The sequence below is a fragment of the Oxyura jamaicensis genome, chromosome 1, assembly GCF_011077185.1.
Source record: "Oxyura jamaicensis isolate SHBP4307 breed ruddy duck chromosome 1, BPBGC_Ojam_1.0, whole genome shotgun sequence".
NCBI classification, from domain to species: domain Eukaryota; kingdom Metazoa; phylum Chordata; class Aves; order Anseriformes; family Anatidae; genus Oxyura; species Oxyura jamaicensis.
Genome location: NC_048893.1, coordinates 114378722 through 114402488, shown reverse-complemented (window position 1 = coordinate 114402488; position 23767 = coordinate 114378722). Strand labels below are relative to the sequence as shown.

At 37.9% G+C, this 23767-nt stretch overlaps 1 protein-coding gene and 1 long non-coding RNA gene across 17 annotated transcripts in view; one reads left to right on the top strand and one right to left on the bottom strand.

Moving 5' to 3' along the window:
* KDM6A (lysine demethylase 6A) overlaps positions 1 to 23767 on the top strand; it is a 120590-nt gene that overhangs the window by 83978 nt on the left and 12845 nt on the right. For all 16 annotated transcript variants that reach the window (XM_035315967.1, XM_035315966.1, XM_035315964.1 and 13 more), the window contains 7 exons: positions 13671 to 13800; positions 15334 to 15439; positions 16139 to 16344; positions 18721 to 18785; positions 18908 to 18982; positions 20723 to 20871; positions 22092 to 22206. In XM_035315967.1, coding sequence (XP_035171858.1) covers positions 13671 to 13800; positions 15334 to 15439; positions 16139 to 16344; positions 18721 to 18785; positions 18908 to 18982; positions 20723 to 20871; positions 22092 to 22206 — 846 coding nt within the window. The remainder of the gene's footprint in view (positions 1 to 13670; positions 13801 to 15333; positions 15440 to 16138; positions 16345 to 18720; positions 18786 to 18907; positions 18983 to 20722; positions 20872 to 22091; positions 22207 to 23767) is intronic.
* LOC118160888 lies at positions 2709 to 23767 on the bottom strand. Its single transcript, XR_004747725.1, has 3 exons — positions 23611 to 23767; positions 9526 to 9534; positions 2709 to 2721 (listed from the first exon to the last, which is right to left on the bottom strand). It is a non-coding gene; the product is annotated as an uncharacterized LOC118160888 (long non-coding RNA).

Sequence of the window (23767 nt, the reverse complement as noted above, 5' to 3'; positions counted from 1 at the left end):
CAGGTTGCTCAGGACCACGTCCAGATAGCTGTGGAGTCTCCATCCTTGGAAAAACTCAGCAACCTGTCTGTACAAACTGTTCCACTGTTTGGCTGCCCTTAAACTGATCGGTTGGTTTTTGTACATATTGGCACATGGGGTTATTTTCCTGGTGTGGGACTTGGCTTTTTCTTTGCTGAAATTCATGGGATTCCCATTGTCCCATTTCTCCAGCCTGGAGGTGTTCTTCTGAGTGGTCACACAGCCATCTGGTGTGTCAGCTTGTCCTCCCAGTTCTGTAACAGTGGTGCTGTTTTCACTAGTGGTGGTTTCGGTCCCTGCAGGTCCCTATAGGAGCTGTTCCCATGATGGTTTTTGCTGTAAAAGTGTAGTCTTTCAGCTACCTTTTTGTCTGTTGTAATACCATGTGGATCGTTTTGACTCTTCAGAGGTGTAAGTCATAGTCCATCTTACGTTCCAGCTGATTAGCAGGTACGTCACTGTCACTTACTGTCTTTAGTCAGTAAGCTTGATTGTTTTACATCAGATGCGTAATGAAAGTGAAAAGTGAAGCTAGCCATGAGGAAGCCTGGAAAGGACTGCAAACGGTATGGCCTTTTCCCTGGGGCTGTCATTGCTGGGATTGCAGAATGGCAGACTGGGCTGTGGAAGTTCAAGATGATGCTTCTTAGCTGTGACCTCTGGCAAGGACATGAGGCAGTGATTGCGGTATAGAAATGCAGCAGATTTTGCCGCCTATGCAGGAGCCAGTAGCCTCTGGCAGAGGAGGCTGGCAGACCAAAGGCTGTGATATCTTAAACTGCTGTGGCTAAGTGCCAGCGTCCATCTCTGACGCCAAAGTCTCATCATCTTGACAGACACGTTAGCACTGGAATGGTTAGGCTTGCTTTATCTCCAAGTACTCAACTTCAGTGTACTTCCTTAGCACTTCCAGTGGTTTCCTAGGGTCTGGCTTACCAAAAAGCAGTGTAGCAGAGGCACCAGATTTCAAGCCTTGAAATTGTTCTTTATTTCTTACCTCAGTATTGTTAAATCACCAGAAATGTCAGTGGGACTCCCCCCTTTCTTCCAGAGAAAAAGAAATAAAAACCATCTGTAAAGTTTGCATAATTCTGGTTCTATGTGTGGGTTGTTGGTGAGACACTGCTGCAGTTGTCAGAGGGTCAGCAGAAATCAGAGTTAGGATTAGATGGTTACATCCAGCAAGTGCATTTCCAGAGCCCCTTTGAAATCCAACCCTTTTGTTAGATACAGGTTCTAACAATAACAACGATAATTTCAGACTCTCCTGTATCAAGGAAAGATGTATTTTGCCACGGTAATGATATTTTTCTCTAAGTCATAGTGATTATTCTGAAATGTTCTGAGACTCCTGTCCTTCCTTACAAGCCCTGTATTTAGATATTCTGCACAACAGCAGAGCTCTGCATAGTGTTGCTCTTATTACTGCACTCTGCTATCACTGAACAAATTTTATCAGAACGAGATCCTTAAACATGTTACAGTATTGGAGGAGTTTTTCCATGGACAGTGTTGCAAGTATTAAGACTTAAAACGCACCTGCTGAAAATGGAAAAGCATTTCGGTGGCTGGCTTCATTTTTCATTAAAACTGGCAGCCATCTATACCACTTTAGTCTTTACTTAAAAGGGTAAAAGTTTATTTACGAACTTCTGGAGTATGTGGGCACGTTGGAGTACCTGTGGGGTATGAGCGTGCTAGTAGGCAGAAGTGTAACGTGTTAGTTACATGGACATGTTTGAAATGTCAGCTCTTCTCAGAAGTAGACAGCTTGACGGTGTTATCAACTGCAAAATTGGGAAGACCAATTCACTAATCCTGAGACTAGTTCTGGGTTTACTATATTTAACTGTCCACCATGTTATTAGTCTTAATATACATTAAACATAAGATAGTTTATTTCATTTGAAACTTTACTATGTATAGTTCAGACAAAGCTTATTGAAAGTAATTTATTTTCCTTCAAAAGCAGGGTGACTTCACACACAGGCTAGCAGGAATTCTGACAGATAATGAAACAGTTTTGCAGATTCACACATTGTACTTGCTGTTGACATTCTTTCTTATGTAGACTATAGCAAAGTCCTTAGGCAGTGTTAGGAGAGACTTCCCTTCTTCCTCAGAATAATTTTTATTTGAAACCAAAATACTAAGAAATTGAATTGACCATTTAGGGTATGTGATGTCTGTAGCTGTGCCTTATATTTGATGCCATTTGTGGAAGAAGTCATGTAAGATGTCTGTAAAGTTCATGTAAGTCCTTTAAATCATAAGCAGATGGTTACTCAATGCTATGGATTGTACTCACTGCTGCTTTCCATACTTAAACTCTGCCTGCAGTTCTTGTAGTTGAAATCTTACTGGTATTTTTCAGGTGTCAGAATTCTTGTTGGAATTTTTACCATCTCAATACATTTTGTGCCAAAATGTTTAGCTTGGAGTTATATAGTGAATTCATTGTGGTGTTTTTGAGCATTAGCCTTTTTGTTGTTAAAAAAATGATAAAAATGTTTATAACGTTTTTTTTCCACTGCACCCACATAAATCAGTTAAATGCAAAAAAGCTGCATCCGTCCATCGTGATTGTGAGAGTTACCAGTCTCTAATGTGCTGTGATTTGATGAATTATATTGACCACAGTATAGCACTCCATAGGTATCTATTGCCCAGGTAAAGTATTTATAATGGTAAGACATTGAACTAAATAATAGAAAATGCTTCACATTTTACAACTCAGTGTGGCTGTACTCAGTGACCTGAGCTGTATCTGGGTCTGTAGGTGTGTGGATTACAATGGCTGTAAATTCAGACCCATGTGTTACAATGGGGTTTTCTTTGCCATACAGTCAGAATATTTTTGGTTAGTTAAGTACCTTCACGATCTAAGACATTTAAAATACTTGCTGTTAATCAAAATCATAAGTGAGGGGTTTCATATTGACTAACTAACAGCTTAAAATTACCTAGGAAAGAGAAAAAAAACTGTGGGAAGCTTATTTCATTGTCTTTCAAATACTAAGTCTTATACTGTAATGTTCATTTTCAAGTGACTTGTCTATATCTATCACATTCATAAAAACGAGGAGTTTGAAAGCTTTTTAAATTGGGACGATGTATATGTTCTTGCTTGTATCAGGATAAAAATAGCTTCCGTGTCTGGTGTTCGTGTGCATTTGCATTACACTTATCCCAACAGAAACTGTTAGAGACATAAAGTTTTTTCTTCAAGCATAGCTGGTCTGTCTCTTCCAAATTTGCTTAGCAGAAATTTGTGTGCAGCTCTTTTGGAGAGGGTAATGGGAAGTATATTTGTGCAGCCCAGTGGTGTGTTCAGGTTGTAGTATGCTGCTCCTCAGGCGCATCACAGATGAGGTTTGTGGTTGGTGTTGAGCAGCAAAAAGTGTTTTTACTACAAAAATCCTAAAGCAGCTTTCAGGAACCGTCATTTTTTTCTCTCATCGCTAGCCGTAGTAGTCCACAAGGTTTCAAAAACTGTGGTGTGAGTGTCTTGGAGGCAAGGGCCAGGCTCCACACGGACACAGGGCCGGAGGCGCGGTGGCGCTCAGGGCCTGGACGCGGCCTGGCTCCGGCTGCCGCCTGAGGAGAAGCAGAGCGCATCTGACCGCTGAGGGCTGGTGGCAGGCTCCAGCTCAAAGATTCTAACCTGGTGCTAAAGCAGGGTTTTAGGGCTGAGTTTTAAACACGGGCAGCAACTACAGATCTTTGCTGTGATCTGTGTGTCAAGGAGACTTTCGTTTACTTTGTGCTTGGCTGAATGCTGCTGTTATGCTTTCTTTAATTCACAGGGATGAAAATGAGTTCTGTTTTAAAATGTTCATGAAAGTTTCTAACAGTATTCAGGGACGCAGATTCTGAAATACTGGCCCTTTGAAAAATACTTGTTAACCTCTGTGGGGGTCAGGTCTCAGGTCGCATCTCCTCCTACAGGATTTCACTTGGGTTCTTAAAATCCATATTTTTTCCAAGGCTCATGTAATCATCATTTTTCAAGGGACATAATAAGCCAGTGCTTTGGGCTATCGAGTTCGCAGGCAGCTCAGAAGTGGGAGATGCGCCTTTTGCTTGTCACTGCACTTACTGAGGAGAGATTCAGAGCTCCCTCTTCAGCCTGTCTGCACCTTCATTCAGCAAGGCAGAAGACTTGTATACACAGCTAACAGCTGCTGAGAAAGATGAGCAATGGCAAAAAGTTGAGGACAGACTTTTTCAGTAACTTGGAGGTCAAGAAATGCTTCAGTATGGGCTTGGACTAGTTACTGTATCTACTAAGGTTACAGACAGGGTCTGTCCTAGTAAACTAGGATTGCTGGGAATTCTCTGCATATGTTTTCTAATAATAAAAGATTCTGAGAGATTTGGTGGGACTGGCAACAAGGTAATAATTGCAATGTTTTTAGGTTAAACCTGAAGTATAAATGAGGTCAGGCAGACATTTTTGCGTTTGTGAGAATTCTTCTGTGCTGCTTGCTGCTATCACTGGTTAGCTTTTAGGGAAAAGATCCTGTCTACATGTTTTTTCATACTAATGGAAATGATAACTATATAAACATAACTACTATACAATATAATAGAAAATAGCTTTGTTTTTCTGTCACCCTTGTCTATTTGTTTTTCAATTTGCATGCATGAATTTGAGGACAAGGCTATCCCAGCCACATATCAGCCCTTGCTTTCTTTTCAAACGTGTTGGTGTTTGAAGACATGCATGCACAGTGATGGCCTGGGAGCAGAGCTCTGGTGAGAGCATCCTCGTCATAGGTGCTATGCACATGACTGACACAGGGAGAAATGTCTGGAGGGGAGAACACTTAGCAGGGCTTTCAGCACAAAATCGTTTATTTGTTAAATGTGGAAACTTTCTAGACACGGTGGAATAACAGATGTTTATATACTAACATACTGGATACTATGAAATTAATTTCAGCATATTAACCTTTATTTTAACACAGTGTAATGTAAGGAAAATGTGAAGAGTTGAAAGTACTTCATGTAGTGGTGATTACATTTAGGTACTATCTCTCTAAGTCGTATCTGGAGGTACAAAATTGAATTTGAGACCATAAAATGTGATTTTTAACATTCCTGTAAAAGTTGCAGAAAACTCATCCATAATAGAAGACCTGATTTTTTTATTTTTATTTTTTACTTTTTAAATTTAAAACAAACAAACAAAACAACAACAAGAACTGTGCTATATTAAACTTAAAGCACAGGGAGAAGGGGAGTTAACCCATAGTAGTACTTCTTAAATATCAGAGCTACAGTGGACTGGGCCTTAGATGTATTCATATTTGTCACTTGTTGCATATATCCCTTGTTTCAAATGACATGATCAGAAAGACATTCTGGCTTCATTATTAATGTGGATAACTATTTTCTGTTATCTTCTGACATGTTCTTTTTGCTTTCTGAAAATACTTACTTGATATAGTCTGTTGCTTTGTTTTCCCCATGATAATATCAAGGGGGAAAACACATTTTGGCAGGTGGGAACAGGTGGATGTAACTTGCTTTTCTTTATAGCCGGCGTTCTGTATTAATTTTTGTTTTCTTCTTTGTTCTCTATTTGGTTCAGTTTAATACATACACTTATTTCCAAGCCAGAGTATTTAATATTTGGTGTAAGTCACATTAAAATTCATCAAGGTCTATTTCTTACGTAATCTTTTTTCAAATGCTTACAAGTTTAAACAAGTCTTATCTAAGAGAAGCCATTTTTTACATCTTTCAGACTCTACAGGTTTGTGTGTCTAGAGCACAAATGACCTGAAATTATTAGCAGTTTGGGATTAAGTAATGCACAAGAGTTGATTCACAATGTAAATATATTTGACCTACTACATGATAGCATACTGCAATATAATGAAATTTCTTACCTCGCAGGAGGGATTTCATAGAAAGCAGCGTTGTAATACTAACTGCTAAAAACTTACTTGTTTGTTAGTATTGCTAAGATTTTGCTTGTTCTTTAAGAACAAAGGAACATCAGAGATCTGAAAGCTGTTTCCTTTTAAAGGCAAAAACAATTATTAGGAAAGGGGTTCAGAAAACATAAATTGAAATAAAAGTAGAAGCAGACAGGCAAAAATAAATGTTAGGAGATTGTAATTTTGTTTTATGTAAGGAAGTGTTTTCTTATAAAATTGTGCTGCAAGCGAAGCCATTGGATGGATAGAGATCCTTTGTATCATAAAATGCAAAACGCGTGCCAAGCAGGCAACTCCATTTGATTCTTTTTCAATTGTATCTGAATAGGTTGTCTGTTTTGTAAGAGCAGACTTGGTAAAGGTTTTGTTTCCTCAAAGACTGAAGTAAGTACTTAAGTAGGGCAAGATCATCCAGAGGCTTAGAAGTTTCTTTATGTCCATCTTCCTCAGTGAGGATGTTGAGGAAATATTTAACAGAGACCCATTCTATTCATGTGTTGAGCTGAGGTTATTTAGGAGACTGAGAAGGGGTCGAACGGAAGGTGCTGGAGTAGCTATTGATACTTCTAAGTGGAGCTTCCCCTGAAGGACTAGCTGATGTTCACTGAAAAGTTGCAAGGAATTTAGAAACGCAGCAGCTGAGCTGTTGACTAAAATATGCAAATCTCATTTGGATGCTATCCTGGAGAATAGTGGGGCAACAAATGTTGATTGTTGTACAGATTAAAGCGAACTGAGGAGGTGATTCTGAGCACTGGACGTGTAATTCAGTTAGTCTTCCCTGCCTATAAAACTGATTGCAACAGTAAATTTTAAGGTGGTTATAAAACAACTAAATTATTATGTTTCAAGTAGTAAACCGTCTGTATAGCAAACCAAATTTCTTTAAGCCTCTGAGCAAAATCACAGATAAGAGTGTACTATTAAATTAATTATCCTTCCTTAGATTCTTAGAGAAAATCACCCATTGAGAAGAGGTCATGGAAAAGACCAAGTAATTTTGAGCATAAGTGAAAATCTGTTGTGACTAAAAGAAGAAAATTTGCTAGGAATAACCATTCTGTTTGTTATTAGATAAGCCAGTTGTTAAGACACGGGGGAAAAAGACGACGAGCGTGCTGCCTTGTCGAGCAACGTGTCTGGGCTCCTTTAAAAGACTGCTATCAAAACCTCTTTTCCCTACTCTGAGAGATTTAAGTACCTTTTTCCCACAAGCAATCTTTTTGAAAGGAGAATTAATGAAATGTTGTCACAAGACTCAAGATTTAAAACTTGAGCTGTTTATTTGTACTGAAGTGAAACCAGCTGATCTCTAGCACTGTTTCAGCTGGTGCATCTCATTAGCATCTTGCAGGAGTAATGTGAAAAATGCAGTATCCATCTCAAATTAAGATGCTCCATCGTTTACTGCCTCTGAAGCTGACGAGAGGTCACGTCCCTCCTTTAAGCAGTATAAAAGAGTTCCTGATTTGCCTTGTTTTGCTTCTTGTAAATGAAATAGCCTAGTTGTTACTTTTTATCATTATTTTTAAAAGGACATTCACAGCCTGAAAAGAGTACACAAAGCTCCAGACAAAACTTTTGTTTGATAATTGTTGAGAGTCAGTGTAAGAAGCCTTCAAAAAAAAAAATTCACAACGAGCCAGACGGAGTAATTGGGCAGCCTCGTGGCAGCTGAAAGTTAGTGTGGTCACTTTTATGGTCACATACAGAAAGCCTAATTGTGAAACTCGCAGGCATTTCTGAATTTGAAAGCTTAACCAGTTTGGCTTATTGGGGGAGGCAGATGAGAGGTGTAGGCTTGATGGTAATGCATATTAAAAGGGACTGACATGCTTTTTGTAGTTCTTTTTGCTTGGTGCATAGAGAGAAAAAGGGGAGAGAGCATCAATGAAGAAAAGAAAGTGACAGGAGACCAGCAGAGATGAGCTGCCTCTGGAAGGATGTTTTAAAAGGATGAAAGTATAGGTCAGCAAGCAGAAGATGGTTTGGGCAAAACAAGTCTGAAAAAGGGGCTGATGACTGTCCAGCATGTAAAGAAGCACAGGAAATAAGAGTCATGAGGAGGAGTGGAAAAAGCAGTGCAGAGGCTGAAGTGGGCTGACACCTCATTGCTCAGTGGGCTCTGTGTTGAAGCCTGTGGCAGAAACTACCTCAGGGTGATCTTTCTGAAGGGCTGCCTGGCGATCAGATCTGCTCTGAGAAGGCAGTGAATGAATCACTGGGTTGGGAGCTCGGTAATCCAGAGCCAGAGAGCCCAACTTTATTTGAGGGGAATGTAGAGACAGGAGCCCGATTAAGCTTGTGTTCTGCTCTTAAAAACAAAAGCAGCTCCTGTTTTATGGAAAGGGGTTTTTGTCTGTATGCAAAAGACTAGTTTGGCTTGAAGGAAAATTGTTCAGTTGCTGTAAAGCCACCTTACTTCTGGCAAGTCACCTTCACTGTAGCAAAAGTTTTAAAATCAAAATTTTAAATGTTGAGATTTCAGTGTCTAAAGCCTGCTTAGAGTAATTCATTCAGTTTTGTCTGCAGATGGGCAGCAGAAATACCTGGGGAGTAAAAACAAATATGAAAGATCTGTATTTTGCTGTTACATTTAGAGAGGGAGAATGCTGAGAGTAAGAGAATGTTTTGTACCACTCCTTATAATGCTCTTCTTACGTAAGTCATTAATGTGCTTGTTTGTCTTATTTTAATACCCTAAGAAGAAGGTGAGTATCAAATGAAATAGAAAGGAAAGATACAAGTCATTAAAAAAAAAAAAAAGAAAAAATGAATGCTTATTTCTTACATAACATCTAATTAACCTATGAAATTCTCTGCCAAGCTGTGAGGTCAAAACCAGAACAGAATTCAAAAATGATTAGAAATACATTTGCATAATGAGAAAATCCACAATTATACTGTAGGATTTTCTGTAGGTTTGAAAGATCTCTGGGAGTATTGCCAGCTAGTACCTGGTTGTGAAAGGCTAAAGTAGAGAACTGCGTTATAAACAGGTTGTATAATTATCTGGCATTACTTGCATTTAAGCATAATGTAAGCTTGGCTTAACTTCTTTGAATTGCCCTGTGAGAGTGCATCTCTTTCTACCAGCTACAGAAGGAGCCTGAGGAGATGCGCCTGGGAGAGCCAGCACTAGGCACTGTGAATAACCACCTCCTTCCCAGTGTGAGGAATCTCAACAGCTATTTTCCCGTGCTTTTGTAATAACTTGCACTACGAAAGAATTTAATTGTATCCACTAATTGTTAAGGAAGACTGGGTATTTCTGTTTTGAATCAGGACTGGGTCAAATAAGTACCGTGCATCCCAGTGCTTCACGTGCTTCTGCAAGCACGTTTTTAAGATGTTTTATTCGTCCTCTTTAGATTGGGTAATTCTGATGGATTTAAGATAGAGTATCCCGTAAGCCCACTGTTCCTTATATTATGTTAAATGTGATTTTTATGTGGGAAAGAGAGGGTATTAATTTTGTTCTTCAGAATAACTATAATCTCCTGAGCGGTAAAACCCTGTTAATTCTCAGGCAGCTAATCCTCAAATAATAATTCACTTAGTCTGACTTCACAACAAAAATAACTGCTTAAGTGCAAATGATTGCAACGTAGCCTCTGTTTGGCCTACAAAATGTACCTAAAATGCTAATGTATGGATAGCTGGAAATTGTATAGCAACTTTTTCAGTGCCCTCAAAAAGTCGCAATCAGGCGTTAAAAAGAAAAGGGGCAAATGTTTCAAAAGCACTGAAGCTAGAAGTTCATGAAAACTCGTAACAGAAACAAAGCTCGGCAGAAGAAAACTATAGCCAGGAATGAAATAGAAAAAAAAAAAAAAAACACCCCCAAAAATATGAAGGCCTAATATGACTGCACAGAGCTCTTAGGATAGTCAATACAGAGGCAAAAGAGCTCAATAAATATTTTTGTTCTGTGCTTGGGAAAAAGGCAGATAGCGTGTTCACATCATGGGACATACGATAACGCGCTCTCTGTTTTCACAGTAATCAAGGAGGACACTGAGCAGTAGTTAGACCTGAATCTGGTGTTTTTAAGTTGGAGGCCTGGATAACAGATGTCCGTGAGCTGTGGAAGAGCAGGCCAGAGAGCTGTTGTTGATCATATATTTGGGTTTTGGTAGTTCTGGGAAAATGAAGAAAGTTGCAGAGGACTTAAAATGCTGTGGGACTGCCTGCTTCCAGAGGAGTAAACAGGCTGAGCCCTGTAAATGTGGTGCTGGTGGTCTGACGTGAGGCCTGAGTGAAATGATAAAATCACTGAGGTGATTCGTTAAAGAAACGGAAAGGAATGATGATAATGAGTCCTGGTTCATGGAAAATAAGTGCTATCGTGCTAACTTCTGAATATTCTTGATGTAGTTGAGTGTAGTTGGACCGACTGTTGCGGAGGAGACTGGATCACCCGGTGTTTGTGGGAAACTTGGTGTTTTGTCATAGCTGTGCTCTGTCTGAAGGATGTGAACTGTTTCTAGGAGGTGTGGGAATGTACCCTAGAAAGCCGTAAAATGAACAGTGGGCGTTTTAGTGACTCTGGTGTTGTTTATTCAACAGGTCAGTTAATCACCTAGAATCCAGGCACCCATTCCATCTGCTGCTGTTGGTGTCGTTCATAAACCTGGTGATTTGAGTTTGGTCCGTGGGGTGAAGCAGTTACACAAGTTGTTGCTTTTTCCTGTCAAGCAAATGGGAGTGAGCTGGGGGCTGCAGCTTGGTGGTCGGTCACAGCCCTGCCTCTCTCCTTGCCTTGGCCAGGCTGACAGCTTCTCTGGGCTTCCCTGGGACCGAGGGGTGTTCTGCAGCCCCTACAGCCTGTGAAAAGCCAGTTTGAGTGAATGATGAATGAAACCTGTCCTTCTAGTCACTCCTCCATCATGGCATAGTAGGCAACTACTTGGACATATATTTTCTTAGGGCCTAAATCAGGCTTGGTTTTAATTAAGCATTGCATCTGCTGCCTCTTTCGGCCTCTACGAAATCCTGTCACAAAAATAAGCTCTTGTGACAGAGAGGTGTGAGATTTTCCTGACAGTTGCTGTGGTCAAAAAGGACCTTTCACTGGACTGTCTACGGTTCTCTTTTTTCATTTCTGGAGATTCTCACTGAATAGCCAGACTATTCCCTTTCAGGTGCCACTCTCAAATCCTACTTAGTATTTCTGGGCAGGTTTGTTTGTTTGTTTTAATAATTTCCATCACTCTGTTTTGCACACTGCGGATAATGCTTTAATAGTCCTCTTGTATTGCTATTAATAGTTTAAGTTACTGTGGCTGATGGTCAAAAAAAGGAGTGAAACTGGTCTGCTAAAGACAACTTTAAAGAGTCTGCCCATCTGCTTCCTGTGTCCCTTGAATTACAGGTGTTTTCCTGTCTCGACTATTTTTCTTTGGCCCTTTTCCTCTTGAAATTTCCATACAGGGTTTTAGTAAATTAGTAGGAAACTTCAGAGCCACTTGCTGTAGTATTAGCTTCAAGTATTGATTTTGAGATACCTCTGTTCATCTGATTTTTTTTTTTTTCTTTGTACTACTCTCTGGTTTCTTCTGTATCTCTTTTGCCTTTTCAGATGTGTAATTTCTCCATTCAGCACTTTTTCCTCTCTTCCATGTCTCTCTTCCCTGAGACCCCACATACCCTGGCTTTACTGAGTTTTTGCTTTGGGTTGATTACCTTGTTGTGCCTCCAGAAGCTTAAATCACACTAGTTTTGAGCACTCTCATTTTTCTTCAGGTTTGGTCTTCCTCACATCAGAAAGTGCCTGAGAACTGTTTTTCAATTTAAACTTTTTTTTTTTCCATAATTTTGTTGCATTTTAATGCTGTGGATTTGCTTTTCCTGGTTTTACTGTTTAGTTTGATAACGCAAAGATTAAAGAACAGATTTAGAAGCAACTAGTTGTTCTAGTTTAACCTTGTGCATATATTCTTGATTCTCAGACTCTCGCAGCCGTGGTCAATAAGTTTCTTTGGGTAGAGGTGATTTTATATCGCCATGTTTCTAAGTTGTTTTCTGGGTGATTTTTTTGGTGGAGAGGCAGTAGCATCTTTGCAAGAACTACCTCAGACATCAGGTATAGGTCAGTGAGGTTTTATCAATTTGGATGAGGCTTCATCAGAGCGTCTGCATTGCTCTTGCAGTTTCTTTGAGGTTACAATCTATTTTGGCATTGGACTCACCTAGCACAAGGAATAAGCTGTGTTTGGTATTTTGACAGGCATGCTTTGGGGACAGTTGTTAAGTCTGTCTATATTGCTCTGATCTTCTGTCAGAGGATAGAAGTGTATGAGATAGAAATCTGGCAGAAGTTTTGAATTGTTGCTTGTCACAATGAGCACCAATTTCTCGGGATGCTCATCTTTGGTGCAGCCTGAGGTGGGTGAGATGTTTGCTCTTTTTCTTTTAAGTGTTTGTTGTAACAGTCAGTCTGTGTGTTCTGATCTTAAGCCCAAAGTCCAACAGCCATTGTTTTTGGTAGCTTGATATGAAATCATACATGCCAGCATTAACCTCTAGGATGTTTCTCAGTGCTATTACCACAGTTTCTATGTTTGTGACAAGCTTTATTGCTAGGAGTTTCATCTAATGCTGCGTCAGCTGTTTTCTGATGAAGAACCTTCATTACCACAACAATGTTTTTGTAGCTAGTGAGTTTTATGAGGATAAATGACTAAATTATGCATTAGAAATATCCTATTTTGTGAGGCGTTGAGAGGTTGAAAGAACAGTAGCTAGCAAATCAAGTGAGGTTGGAAGAAAGATTTGAATATTAGTTAGTTGGAAGAATTGTAAAATAGCTCATTTTTAACAAAACAAAACCAAAAAAAAAAAAAAGATAAAATAAATAAGGGATGACTTAGTTAATGAATTCCTGGTGATGCTAACTGGAAGTTGTGTGTTCTGTTCTCAGTCTGCATTCATTTGCAGCACCAAAAGTCATTAATTATAGAAGTTAATGTACATACAGGGGGCTATCCATGTCTAAAAACCTATTGAGAACGGTTAGCTATTATGCCAAGTAAGGTCCTGATCCACGTACAAGTATAGGTGTCAAAACAGCAAGTTAACCAGGTTTGTTCTTTCCTGTGTCACTCAAGCAGTAAGATGAAGTAACAGTGGTTCCTTCTGTCTTCAAAATGTGTAAATCAGGGAGGGGTAGGTAGGTGGTTGTTTAATTTAGTGTTGTTAGTCGTCTTTATTTGTTGTTGGGTGTTCTGTTTTATTTTGGGGGGGACTCCAGTAGTGTTTTGTGACTCCAGCAGTGTAAGGCTGAGGCGTTATCATTTCACTGCTCTGTCACAGCGCTATGTACAGTATTAGCAGACTGCATTATCTCAGTTGCTGTGAATTCTGCATCCACTGGCGAGTGCCAGCCTTGTGAGGTTCTTCTCCTTCTAGTTGAAACCTGCTTTCTGTGTTAAGAGTTGGTCAAGTGAGTTATGCTTTTATTTAAATTGGCTTTATTTTTAGCTAATAGTGATGATGTTGCAGATCTGGATGCAAAATGGGAATGATATTGAATAACATCAATTTACACAGTGAGAATTCTTGATTAATATATATATGAGCTTTATTTGCATCTTGAATTAGTTTCTCCTTATATGTCAATATTTTGCAGAAGAGATGACACTAATGTGTTTTTATTGTGTTTACCAAGTATTGACAGAGGCAGCTCTTCTTTCCTTTTAGGAATCTGGGTAAAAATGGCTTATCTAACAGTAGTATTCTATTGGATAAATGCCCACCTCCACGACCACCGCCTCCACCATACCCTCCCTTGCCAAAGGACAAGCTGAATCCACCTACACCTAGTATTTATGTAAGTAAACCTGATGGTAGAAGTACACGGCTGACTGTCTTTTTTAATTACTTAGATACACCACTCTCCCAGCTAGTATATAAGCAGGAAAAAATGCTAAACTTAAAGAGAATTTTGAGACAGGGTTTGACTGTTAAAATACTTGTAAATTAAGAATTTCATCAGATCGGTGAATAATGGGAAAAACAACTTCAGAAATGTGGGGTTTATGTTTTAATACTTAAAACATTAGTGGAATAAGCAGAATGGTTCAGTAGATAGAAAGCACTATATTTAAGATGAACGTTTTTTGCAAGTGACAGTTTAAGTGATGAATGATCAAATAATTAAACTGAACTTTCTGAACAGTCTACTTTGAAATATAGTAAGGAAAATCAAAAAACATTGCGGTGATGGTAACAAGAAAATGTCATAATTAGGAAAAGACAAACTTTATTAATAGAATAGTTCAGTTGGAAGGGGCCTGCAAAAAACTGCCTTTTAGGTAGGTAGGTTTTTTGTTTTTTTTCTTATGCAACCATTTAAACTTCTGTTCTGAAAACAAAGTTCTGTAATAGCTTTTTGAAGAATTGTAGCCACCTTCCCTGATAATGGAAGGGTAAATTATGGTGTATCCATACAGCTGGTGTAAAAACCACAGGCTGGGTTTAGTCAGATGAACTTTAGGACTGGCAGCACTTGACAGCTTGGTGTGATACTATACAAGCAGTCAGCCTAAGCACTAGATTAGGATGGAAACAATAGTGCTGTGTTCAAAGTGCTGCACCTGAATTAATCTACACAATTAAGAGTCCGTCACAGCTTCATCGGGCCTTTGCAAAGCTAGTAAATCCCCATGTTGCAGCATTCTGAATGGATGTGCCAACATAGATCCCAGTATTTGGGAAATCTGTATTGTGTTTTGTTCATTGAAAGAGATGTCTTTGGCATCTATGCTGTCTCTGTCTACAGTGTCATTGGTATTTTCTTCACAGTCTGCAGGATTTTAAAAGATTCATAGCAATTAAAAATAAAAGTGGGGGGAAACTATAGCATAAAATTGAAGTAATAGATGCACAAAAGCATAGGAAAATCAAATCCATTTTTCTAGTTAACATGAGATACACTCTGAGTGCTCTTTTAAATTATGCTGTTTCTCATGTACATCATCTGTAGGATTAGCTTTTTTGACTTCTGAAAAGAATGTTAGTATATTATCTTGCTCTTCAGCGAATTGTGCAGGTTTAGAGAATTTACGGGGCTACTGTCAGATAAAGCAATAAACTGCAGGAAACCTGAGTTTCAAAAGCTGAAGCAACCTGGGAATAATTCATGCCAAGAAATAAATTACAATAACGAATTAATTTCAGAAGGAGTGAACCCAGTTTATAACATGGAAATGGTTGTATGGTGTTGCTGTTCAATCCCCTCAGTGCAGGGAAATGGTTAAAATTCCTGTCTTCTTTTTATTGTTTCTCATTTTTTATTATTCTTTCTTATTTTACAAAGAGTCTAAATTCATATGACATCTAATATTCCATTATAATTTTACAGTTGGAAAATAAACGAGATGCTTTCTTTCCACCTTTACATCAATTTTGTACAAATCCAAACAACCCTGTTACTGTAATACGTGGCCTTGCTGGAGCGCTTAAATTAGGTAACTTTACTTTGGTTTCTTTTTCTTTGAAAAACGTATGTATTTAATAAACAACAACAACAACAAAAAGTTTAAAGCTTCTCAGTTCTTAAAAGTGATTTTTTTTAATAATACTGTATTACTTTTGTATTTCAATTAATGAAGGTAATATGTTGTCACTTAGCTCACCACTGTTTCTAACCTAGATCATCTCTGAAAAAAAAAATCAGGTTTAGTGGAGGTTGGACTAGATGATCTTGGAGGTCTCTTGCAACCTAGATCATTCTGCGATTCTATGCTTCAGTAAATATTTTGAACTTTGTAGCTAGAAAAACTGTCATTGCTAGTAGGAAGTGTGTTACATAGTGGAAGTACATTCATAGAGCTCTAGTTGTCTGAAAAATACTTAATTGGTAATAGATTTACCCATGTTTACAGATTTCTCTTGGAATATACATCTTCCAGATGCTGGAATATAGCTCATACTATAGTAGCTGCCAAGTTTTTTATAGGCTTTTACTGTTGTGCAGAAAAGCTTTCTGAGCGTTATCAGAAGTGTTAATTTTTAAGATATAGGTGGGCTGTATTCTGAAGGCTGAGGGGAAAATATATATGTTTTAGACTAGTGCTTTAGATAATGTTAAGTATTAATATATTATATTCTTGTAACTTTTTGTAATATTTTAACTATTATTTGTGAATTTTATTCTTACTTACTAGATTTAGGACTCTTCTCTACTAAGACATTGGTAGAAGCAAATAATGAACACATAGTAGAAGTGAGGACACAACTACTGCAGCCAGCAGATGAAAACTGGGACCCCACTGGAACAAAGAAAATATGGCGTTGTGAAAGCAGTAGATCTCATACAACAATTGCTAAATATGCACAGTACCAGGCCTCTTCGTTCCAGGAGTCTTTAAGGGTAAGTCCATGGTTCAAGTTAAAACTTAAAAGCTGTGTACTAACTCTGGAACCAAACTGTATTAGTAATGGCTATTGGGGAAAAAGTGCAGTAGTTCTAAGGAAACAGAGACATTCCCGTCAGCATGAAGAGCACATATAACTTGTGAAAATCCATTCTGAATAGAGAACCAAACAGTAGTCAGGGTATTTGTTCCTCCCAGGTGCTTAGTGTAGACTTAATTTTCTTAATGTAAAACTCCTAGCTGTTAAATATTTTAAAAGCTTGTTACCATTAAGCTTTTGTATAGTGATGTCAAAATTCATATTAAAAGATGTAGAACTTCAGACAGTTTTGTTATTTATATTGCTTTTAATTTCACACATGCTTTGAAATGATATTTCTTCCTTCTTTGTAGCATGCTTAATTAATATATGCTCATACTTTTCTTCCAGCGTAATGGTTTTAAATACAATATTGTTTCCTCCCCTCAAAGTAACTGCTTTCCGTATTTGTTACAGCTGAGTTCCAAACATAACATTTTCTGTTTAGTTCAGAAGTTGACATACATTATACCTTATTGGTACTAATTTGCAATACTTTTGTTGAAGGAGTGAGCACATCCTTGGAATTAGCTATAGGCATTCATCTAAGGCATATGTAATTGAGCGTTGTGAAAAGATTAGGGTAAGGTGAAACAAAAAGAAAAGGTATTATTGACCAGTTGTTGATTAGATAATTGGGAAAATGTAGGGAATCAGTTGGTGATTGCAGTTTTCGCTGCTGTTACGCTAAAACAACAATGGTTTCATAAAGGGAAAAGGGGAAATTCTCAATTTAAATTTCATGCATTAGAGGAAAGGATTAGAAGCAAAGAAATAAATATGTGGTTGGAGAAAAGAAAAAGCAAGGTAGTTATAATTCTGAGTGAGACTGGTATAGGATGAGGAAACGACACAGGAATAATACTGGGAGGTGGGGAGTGCTGAAATCATTACGAGTATGCGGATTGGCCTAGCTTGGGACTTGAATGGGATTTTTCTTGAAGATTTGCACCAGCGTTGTGTTCTTGAGCATCAGTTCAGAGGAACTGGAGAACATGACATAAATATGTTACAGAAAAACACAGGTTTAATTTAAAGTTTGTGATTGGCTATGTACGAGCTTGTCAGCAGGAAAGTCTCAGCTTTGATTTTGCACCAATAAGCAACTGCAGTGTTTTCTGGTGTTGTGGTGGTGGTTGTTTATTTTTTTCTGTTACGAATTGGGGGTAAAAATGTAGCATGTAAAATAATTTTCATAATAACAATTTTTCATTTTTCCTTTGGAAATCAAAATGGCATTGTTCTAAGTGCATGTGTTTCTTTTGCCTAACACTGCTTTGTTCTGTCCTTAGGTGACTTTTGTAGTGTTCAAATGAGAGCCATGTTTCTTTTTTCTACTGACACAATCATGTTGGCTAGCCTTAAGTCACCTTCTTTTTTTCCCTCTAACAACTATTACATTGCTTTTCTAACATGTCTTTCAGTATTTCATAAATCCATCATCACTAGGTTCCTTTTTGTTTCTCTTTGTCCTTCATTCAAAGGATGAATAAGACTTTCTCAGGTACATAGGGCACTTGGAGACTTAACAACAGTCCCATTCAGAGACAAAGATCTTTGGATAGGCAATTCTTTCCTACTTTTCATCTTACTCTTTCACCTTCTTTGTCCATCTAGTTGTGAAAAAAGAAGGTTTTAGAATAGGATTTTGAGCCCGCTCTGCTAAAAAGATAAAATTACATCATTTAATATTAGTTAGACTTTTTCCAGTAGTCATGGTCCTAGTACTGCAGTGCTAAAATAGCAGATGGCTATTAAAAATTCAAAAGACTTTGTATAATGGATATTATAAAATGAATTTTATAAATATTAGTCATCCTAGCTTCATGTCAGGAGACCTGCTTGATTTTGAAGGTAGATAAATGTTCTTGTCTAAAAAAGTTAGCAGTATTCCTTTAGATTGGTTTCCTTTTCACCTGCATTATGAAGCAAACCAACACATTAATTTGTCACTCTAATACAGGCTAACAGAAATATTCACAGTGTAGAAACTTCTTGTTGTCCTGGCCTGAACTTGACTGAATTTTTAGTCATTAAGATTTTTTTTCAATGTCTTTTCACTAATAACTGTTTTTATATATTTTATTTTAACAGTAATGTTCATATAATATTCCAGATACGGGTATTTTAAAGGTTGTACGACCATCTTGAAACAAACGTTCTTATGTTAGCATGCTATCACTTTGTACCTTTATATGCCTGTATTTTATATATGCACATATTTTATATTAATATTGTTTAAAAGTTATCATTTGTTTAAATTATTAAACATTTTCACAATTGTATTTTATAGGAGGAAAACGAGAAAAAGAGTCACCACAAGGACCACTCAGATAATGAATCCACATCTTCAGATAAGTAAGTGTGGTATTAATATGATAATTTTATAGCTGGGTTTATGTTTTGGATTTTGTGTGTGTGTGTGTTTTAACACTGTTCTCACTTTCACATTCATCTGTTACATTTTTTTATATTTACAGCTCTGGGAGGAGGAGAAGAGGACCCTTTAAAACAATCAAGTTCGGGACCAACATTGACCTGTCAGATGACAAAAAGTAAGTCTGATTGCAGTTTCTTTTGCTCACAGTGGTATTCTACAATGTGATACACCTGGAGAACTAATGCATTCTTCTCAGAGGTCAGTCTGTTGATAAACCCAGTTCCATTTGGAAGCCCCATCACCGTGGGGAATGTTAACTTCAGTATTAAAAAGTTGTTATGAATCGGTCTCACCTTAAAATCTTTTTTCAAATTTTTCTTTCCAGGATATTTATTTTTTTGGTAAAGAACTTTAAGTGTCCATCAGTCACTGTTCTTTCTAGTAATCCTTCTAATGCATTCCCTTGTTTCATTCTGATGTTTTAAATTGTTTTCCTCCCTTCTCCTCCACCCATTCCCTTTTGTTCCTATGGTCATTCTTCTTGTTTCCATTTTCCGTTAGCTCTTGCTTCACTATACAGGAACATTGTATAGGTAGCAAAAACCAGACTGATGCATACATGTAGGTAAGCCGTGATACTCACCCAGAATTAAACACATACACACGCATATAAAGGGGAGGGGTGGAAACACAGACTATTCTTTAGACTAGAGATATCTTTGTGAAGCCAAGAAATGGAGGAACATAGCACAGAAAAACTTGAGAATGTATCAGAAATACCCTGAAAGTACTTTTTTTTTTCAGTCTCTACTTGGAAACGTATAGAAACATACACTATTACATATAGGCTGTCAGTCCCACCAGCTGCAGTAGAAAAATTCTGATGTACTTCAGTTATTATAGCAGGAGAAAATGTTATAGAGTTGGAAACTGAGGAATAAGGCCTGCTTAGGATGCTGATAGGTCTTTTGTGGCATCTTCTCTGGAATATCAGTTTGTATACAGATGTGTGTTTAGAGATAGTTATGAAATTATAAATATTATTTTTTTCTAAAGAAAATTCCCTCTGTAGGTACAAAATTGTTGCCAATAAACTAACCCTCAGAGCATTGCTTTGGGTGAGAGACTTTACGCATGACTAACCTGAGGATCACAGGAGTTGGGTTTTGATATTTAATAGTTCTCGAAAGATCACAGACAGATGCCAGATTATCTGATCTGCAGTCTCAGCTTTTGCTACCAAAAATATATTTCCCCCTCAACTAACCTGTCGTATGTGTGATTATATTTGGAAATATTTTGGAATCAAGAGTAACACAGATACCTGGGTGACATTACTGAGCTCCACACTTAAGTTTGGAGATTTTTGTGGTTGAAGATATGTTTTCACTAACACAAATATTCAGTTCCGTAGCATGTGCACACAGTTAACTTTATTCTTGGTCACAGCAATAGTGTTTGCAAGTTAAGGAGTGTTCAGACAGTGTTCCTAGCAAATGTCATGTCATCATTATCATTTGGATCTTGAAATTATGGCTAACACAGTTCCTGACTGGGTTAGAGGGTGGGGAGAGCAAAGCTGTGTGTTTGCTCGGAAAAGATACACACCAAGGTGTAAATCGCATGCAGGGTTTTCCAGCAGTATAGCAACTGATTGGATAACTACAAGATGGAGTTAGGTCACCGGGTCTTGTAGTTCACAGTTAAATAAAAATTGCCATCTAAATTTCTGTAGCTATCAAGTAAGGTTATTGCATTCTGTAAACTTCCTTCTTTGAAGACGGTAAGTTACACACAGAAGGTTGTCTCCTCTTTCATCTCTTACACTAATATTTTTTTGAAAATATTTCTCTTTCCCAAACTCTTAGAAGAGTTTTAGGGATTCACAGTTTGTCAATTTGCTATTTTGCTGCAGGTGGAAGTTGCAACTCCATGAACTGACAAAACTTCCTGCTTTTGTACGTGTGGTATCAGCAGGAAATCTTCTAAGCCATGTTGGTCATACCATCCTGGGCATGAACACAGTGCAGTTGTACATGAAGGTTCCAGGAAGCAGAACACCAGGTGAGTATAATTTTTGCATGGAAAAACAACAACAGAAACAAACAAACAAAAAAAAAAACAGGTTCTACTGTTGTGGTGTTAACTTCACTGCATTGTTTTTTAGTTTATAGCAGGTGTGAACAAGATAAAATAGCACACATTCAGAATGTTTTAATTTCTCATTTAACTGAGTTCTGCATGTACAAAGCACTAAATTACTGTGTAGTGGAAGTTTATGGATTTCTGCAATGATTGGTGGTAGTACTTTTTAAATTCTCACCTGCCTTGAAAATAAGACTCTGTAATAATAGTGTTGTGGTCAGGCACTGTTGTGGGTTAACGCCGGAGGCCACAAAGCACCACACATCCTGTCACTCACTCCCCTTCCAGTTGGATGGGGAAGTGAATCACAAAGGTAAAAGTGCAAAAACTCTTGGGTTGAGGTAAAGACAGTTTAATAGGTCAAGCAAAAGCTGTGCACACAAGCAAAGCAAAATCAGGAATTCGTTCACTACTTCCCATTGGCAGGCAGATGCTTAGCCAAAATTAACTCAGTCCCAGCCAAAACCAGTATAGGCACTGGACTGAGACTTGTGGGATCTGGACTAAATTTCAGAATCTCTTTGCGCTCAAGTACTTCTTTAGATAATTCTATTAGGGATTATGGTTCAGTTTTCCAGCTGTCAAAAGAAAATAAAATTCTGGCATTTCTACATCGATTTTAAAAGCTCTTTGGGACAGATTTTCTTGCCACTTGTCTGTTCAGTGCCTCAAGTCATGGAGTTTTGCTCCTGACTGGGACTGTCAAGAGCTATCACAAAACACAAAATCCAAGTATTAGCATCTTGAAGCATTTATTTCTACCAAAGGGGAGCTGCATATGTGTTGGCCAGATTCATAAGATCAGTAATTCCAGTTTTTCATTTTCCACAAACTAACAAAAGCAGAATTCTCTTGTCACTGGCAACTTAATAATGTTTCTCAATACTATGAAGCCCCTAAACAGTGCAACAGGTATCACGTAAAAATATATAAAAACTTAAACTGTGTTTTTTTTTTTAAACTGTTTAAAAATACATAAAAATATATACAAATACATTAAAATATATAAGAATTGTAAACTGTTTTTATAAACTGTTTTTTGTAGTTTTTTTTTTAGTGTAACTCACTTTGCACTTTCATGGTGTTATTTTGATAGCTCAGCCTTACATAAAATGCATTTATTTTTCTCTAAATTTCAGGTCATCAAGAAAATAACAACTTCTGTTCAGTAAATATAAATATCGGTCCAGGTGACTGTGAATGGTTTGTTGTCCCTGAAAGCTACTGGGGTGTCATGAATGACTTCTGTGAAAAGTAAGCTGGGCATGCTGTTCTCTATTTTTATCGAGTTCTCTGTACCTTTATCAGACCTAATGGGAAGGGGGAAAGTACTCACTAGGGGTATTAAAAGGGGATATTTTATGGATTTTCCATGTAGTCTGAAAAGTCTTTTAAAACGAGTCAAAATGCAAAATCTAGAATGTACTCAAAATAGAGCATTTGTGCAATGTACAGAAACTCGGATTGCTTTAGGTGCCCTGTGATCATTTTTCTCTCAAAAATTAATGTTTCCACATCAGATAATCTGTCCCAGTCCTTGCTGTTTGTCTAGCCACTTTATTATGCATGTTAAAGCTGACCCCTACTCTTACCAAATGGTGATGCTTTCATAATGACTTATAGGGCTGTTGTAGTAGGGTAACGGAAAAGAATTGGGGGGGTCAGGGAGCTGAGTTTTTGTTTTGGTGGTTCCTTGTTTGTTGTTTTGTTTGTTTGCTTGTTTTTAGGAGTGATGGAGTGAAGTATTTTCCTGGTGATGTATGCTGTTAGTCTTGATTGTGATTAATGTACATGTTGTACTCTAGCAAGTACACGGCCATGCTATTTGGCACGGTTTCTTGTAGCTTCTAATGGCAAATGGCAGAGCTTAGTTTACCCAGATCCTAGGAGGCGTCACGGCATGCTTTGCATACACTTACAAGTTTGTAACTTGCTTTAAAAAGTTGAGGTGTACTGACCCAGTGGGTAATACTGGATCAGCTCCAGGATTAGAGCTTGTATGTCCTGCTTTGTGTAGAGTGTGTGCTTAAGGAGCAGGAGAAAAAAAAGAGGAGGAGCAGGTGCGTCCCCTCATCATGCCATGTTTGTTTGATCTTAAGGGAGATTTTTTTTCTCATCTTGCGAAATTAGCTGACCTAAACCGTTGACGTTTCTTCAGAACTTCTCCAAAGCTCTGCAAATTTTTCTCAGTGTCTGTGTATTTTCTGCCTGAATACTGACAAGTGTTCTTATGTCATCAGCCTTTACAAAGATTACCCACCTCAGAACTGTAATTCCACTGATGCAATTGGAATGTCTCTGATGACAGTATGCTTGTTGCCCTTATGGCAGTGCCCTTCTAAGCGTGACAGAATCTAAGGCCTTGGTAACCTCATAAACAGTCCGGAGTGCCTGATAGAGGCACCGCATGGTCATTGAAAATTGAATTGCCAATGATTGCTCGTGGTACAACAGAAAAGTGGTCTAAAAATGAGATGAGAAAGAGAGAGAAGTATGTATTTTGCATAACCATGCTGGAAGATAAGATTTCATAGTTGGGAACTTCGTATGGAGGCCTTTTTGTCATGCTTCTCTGGACGGGTATAGTATTTCCTGTCTGAACATAGCATAGACTTGTGCATAACAGTTGAGATAGTACCAACAGGTCATTCTTGTGACCATTTTATAGATGAAACTTTCCGTTTATCTAGTCCAGCTGGGTCAGTGATTAGTTGCAGATAGCATTTATGATGGTGATCACTTTTTAGGGGTAATTTCATTGTGGTATTGACTACTAATACATATGCTGATAAACGCTGAAAATTGTTTCTCCTCT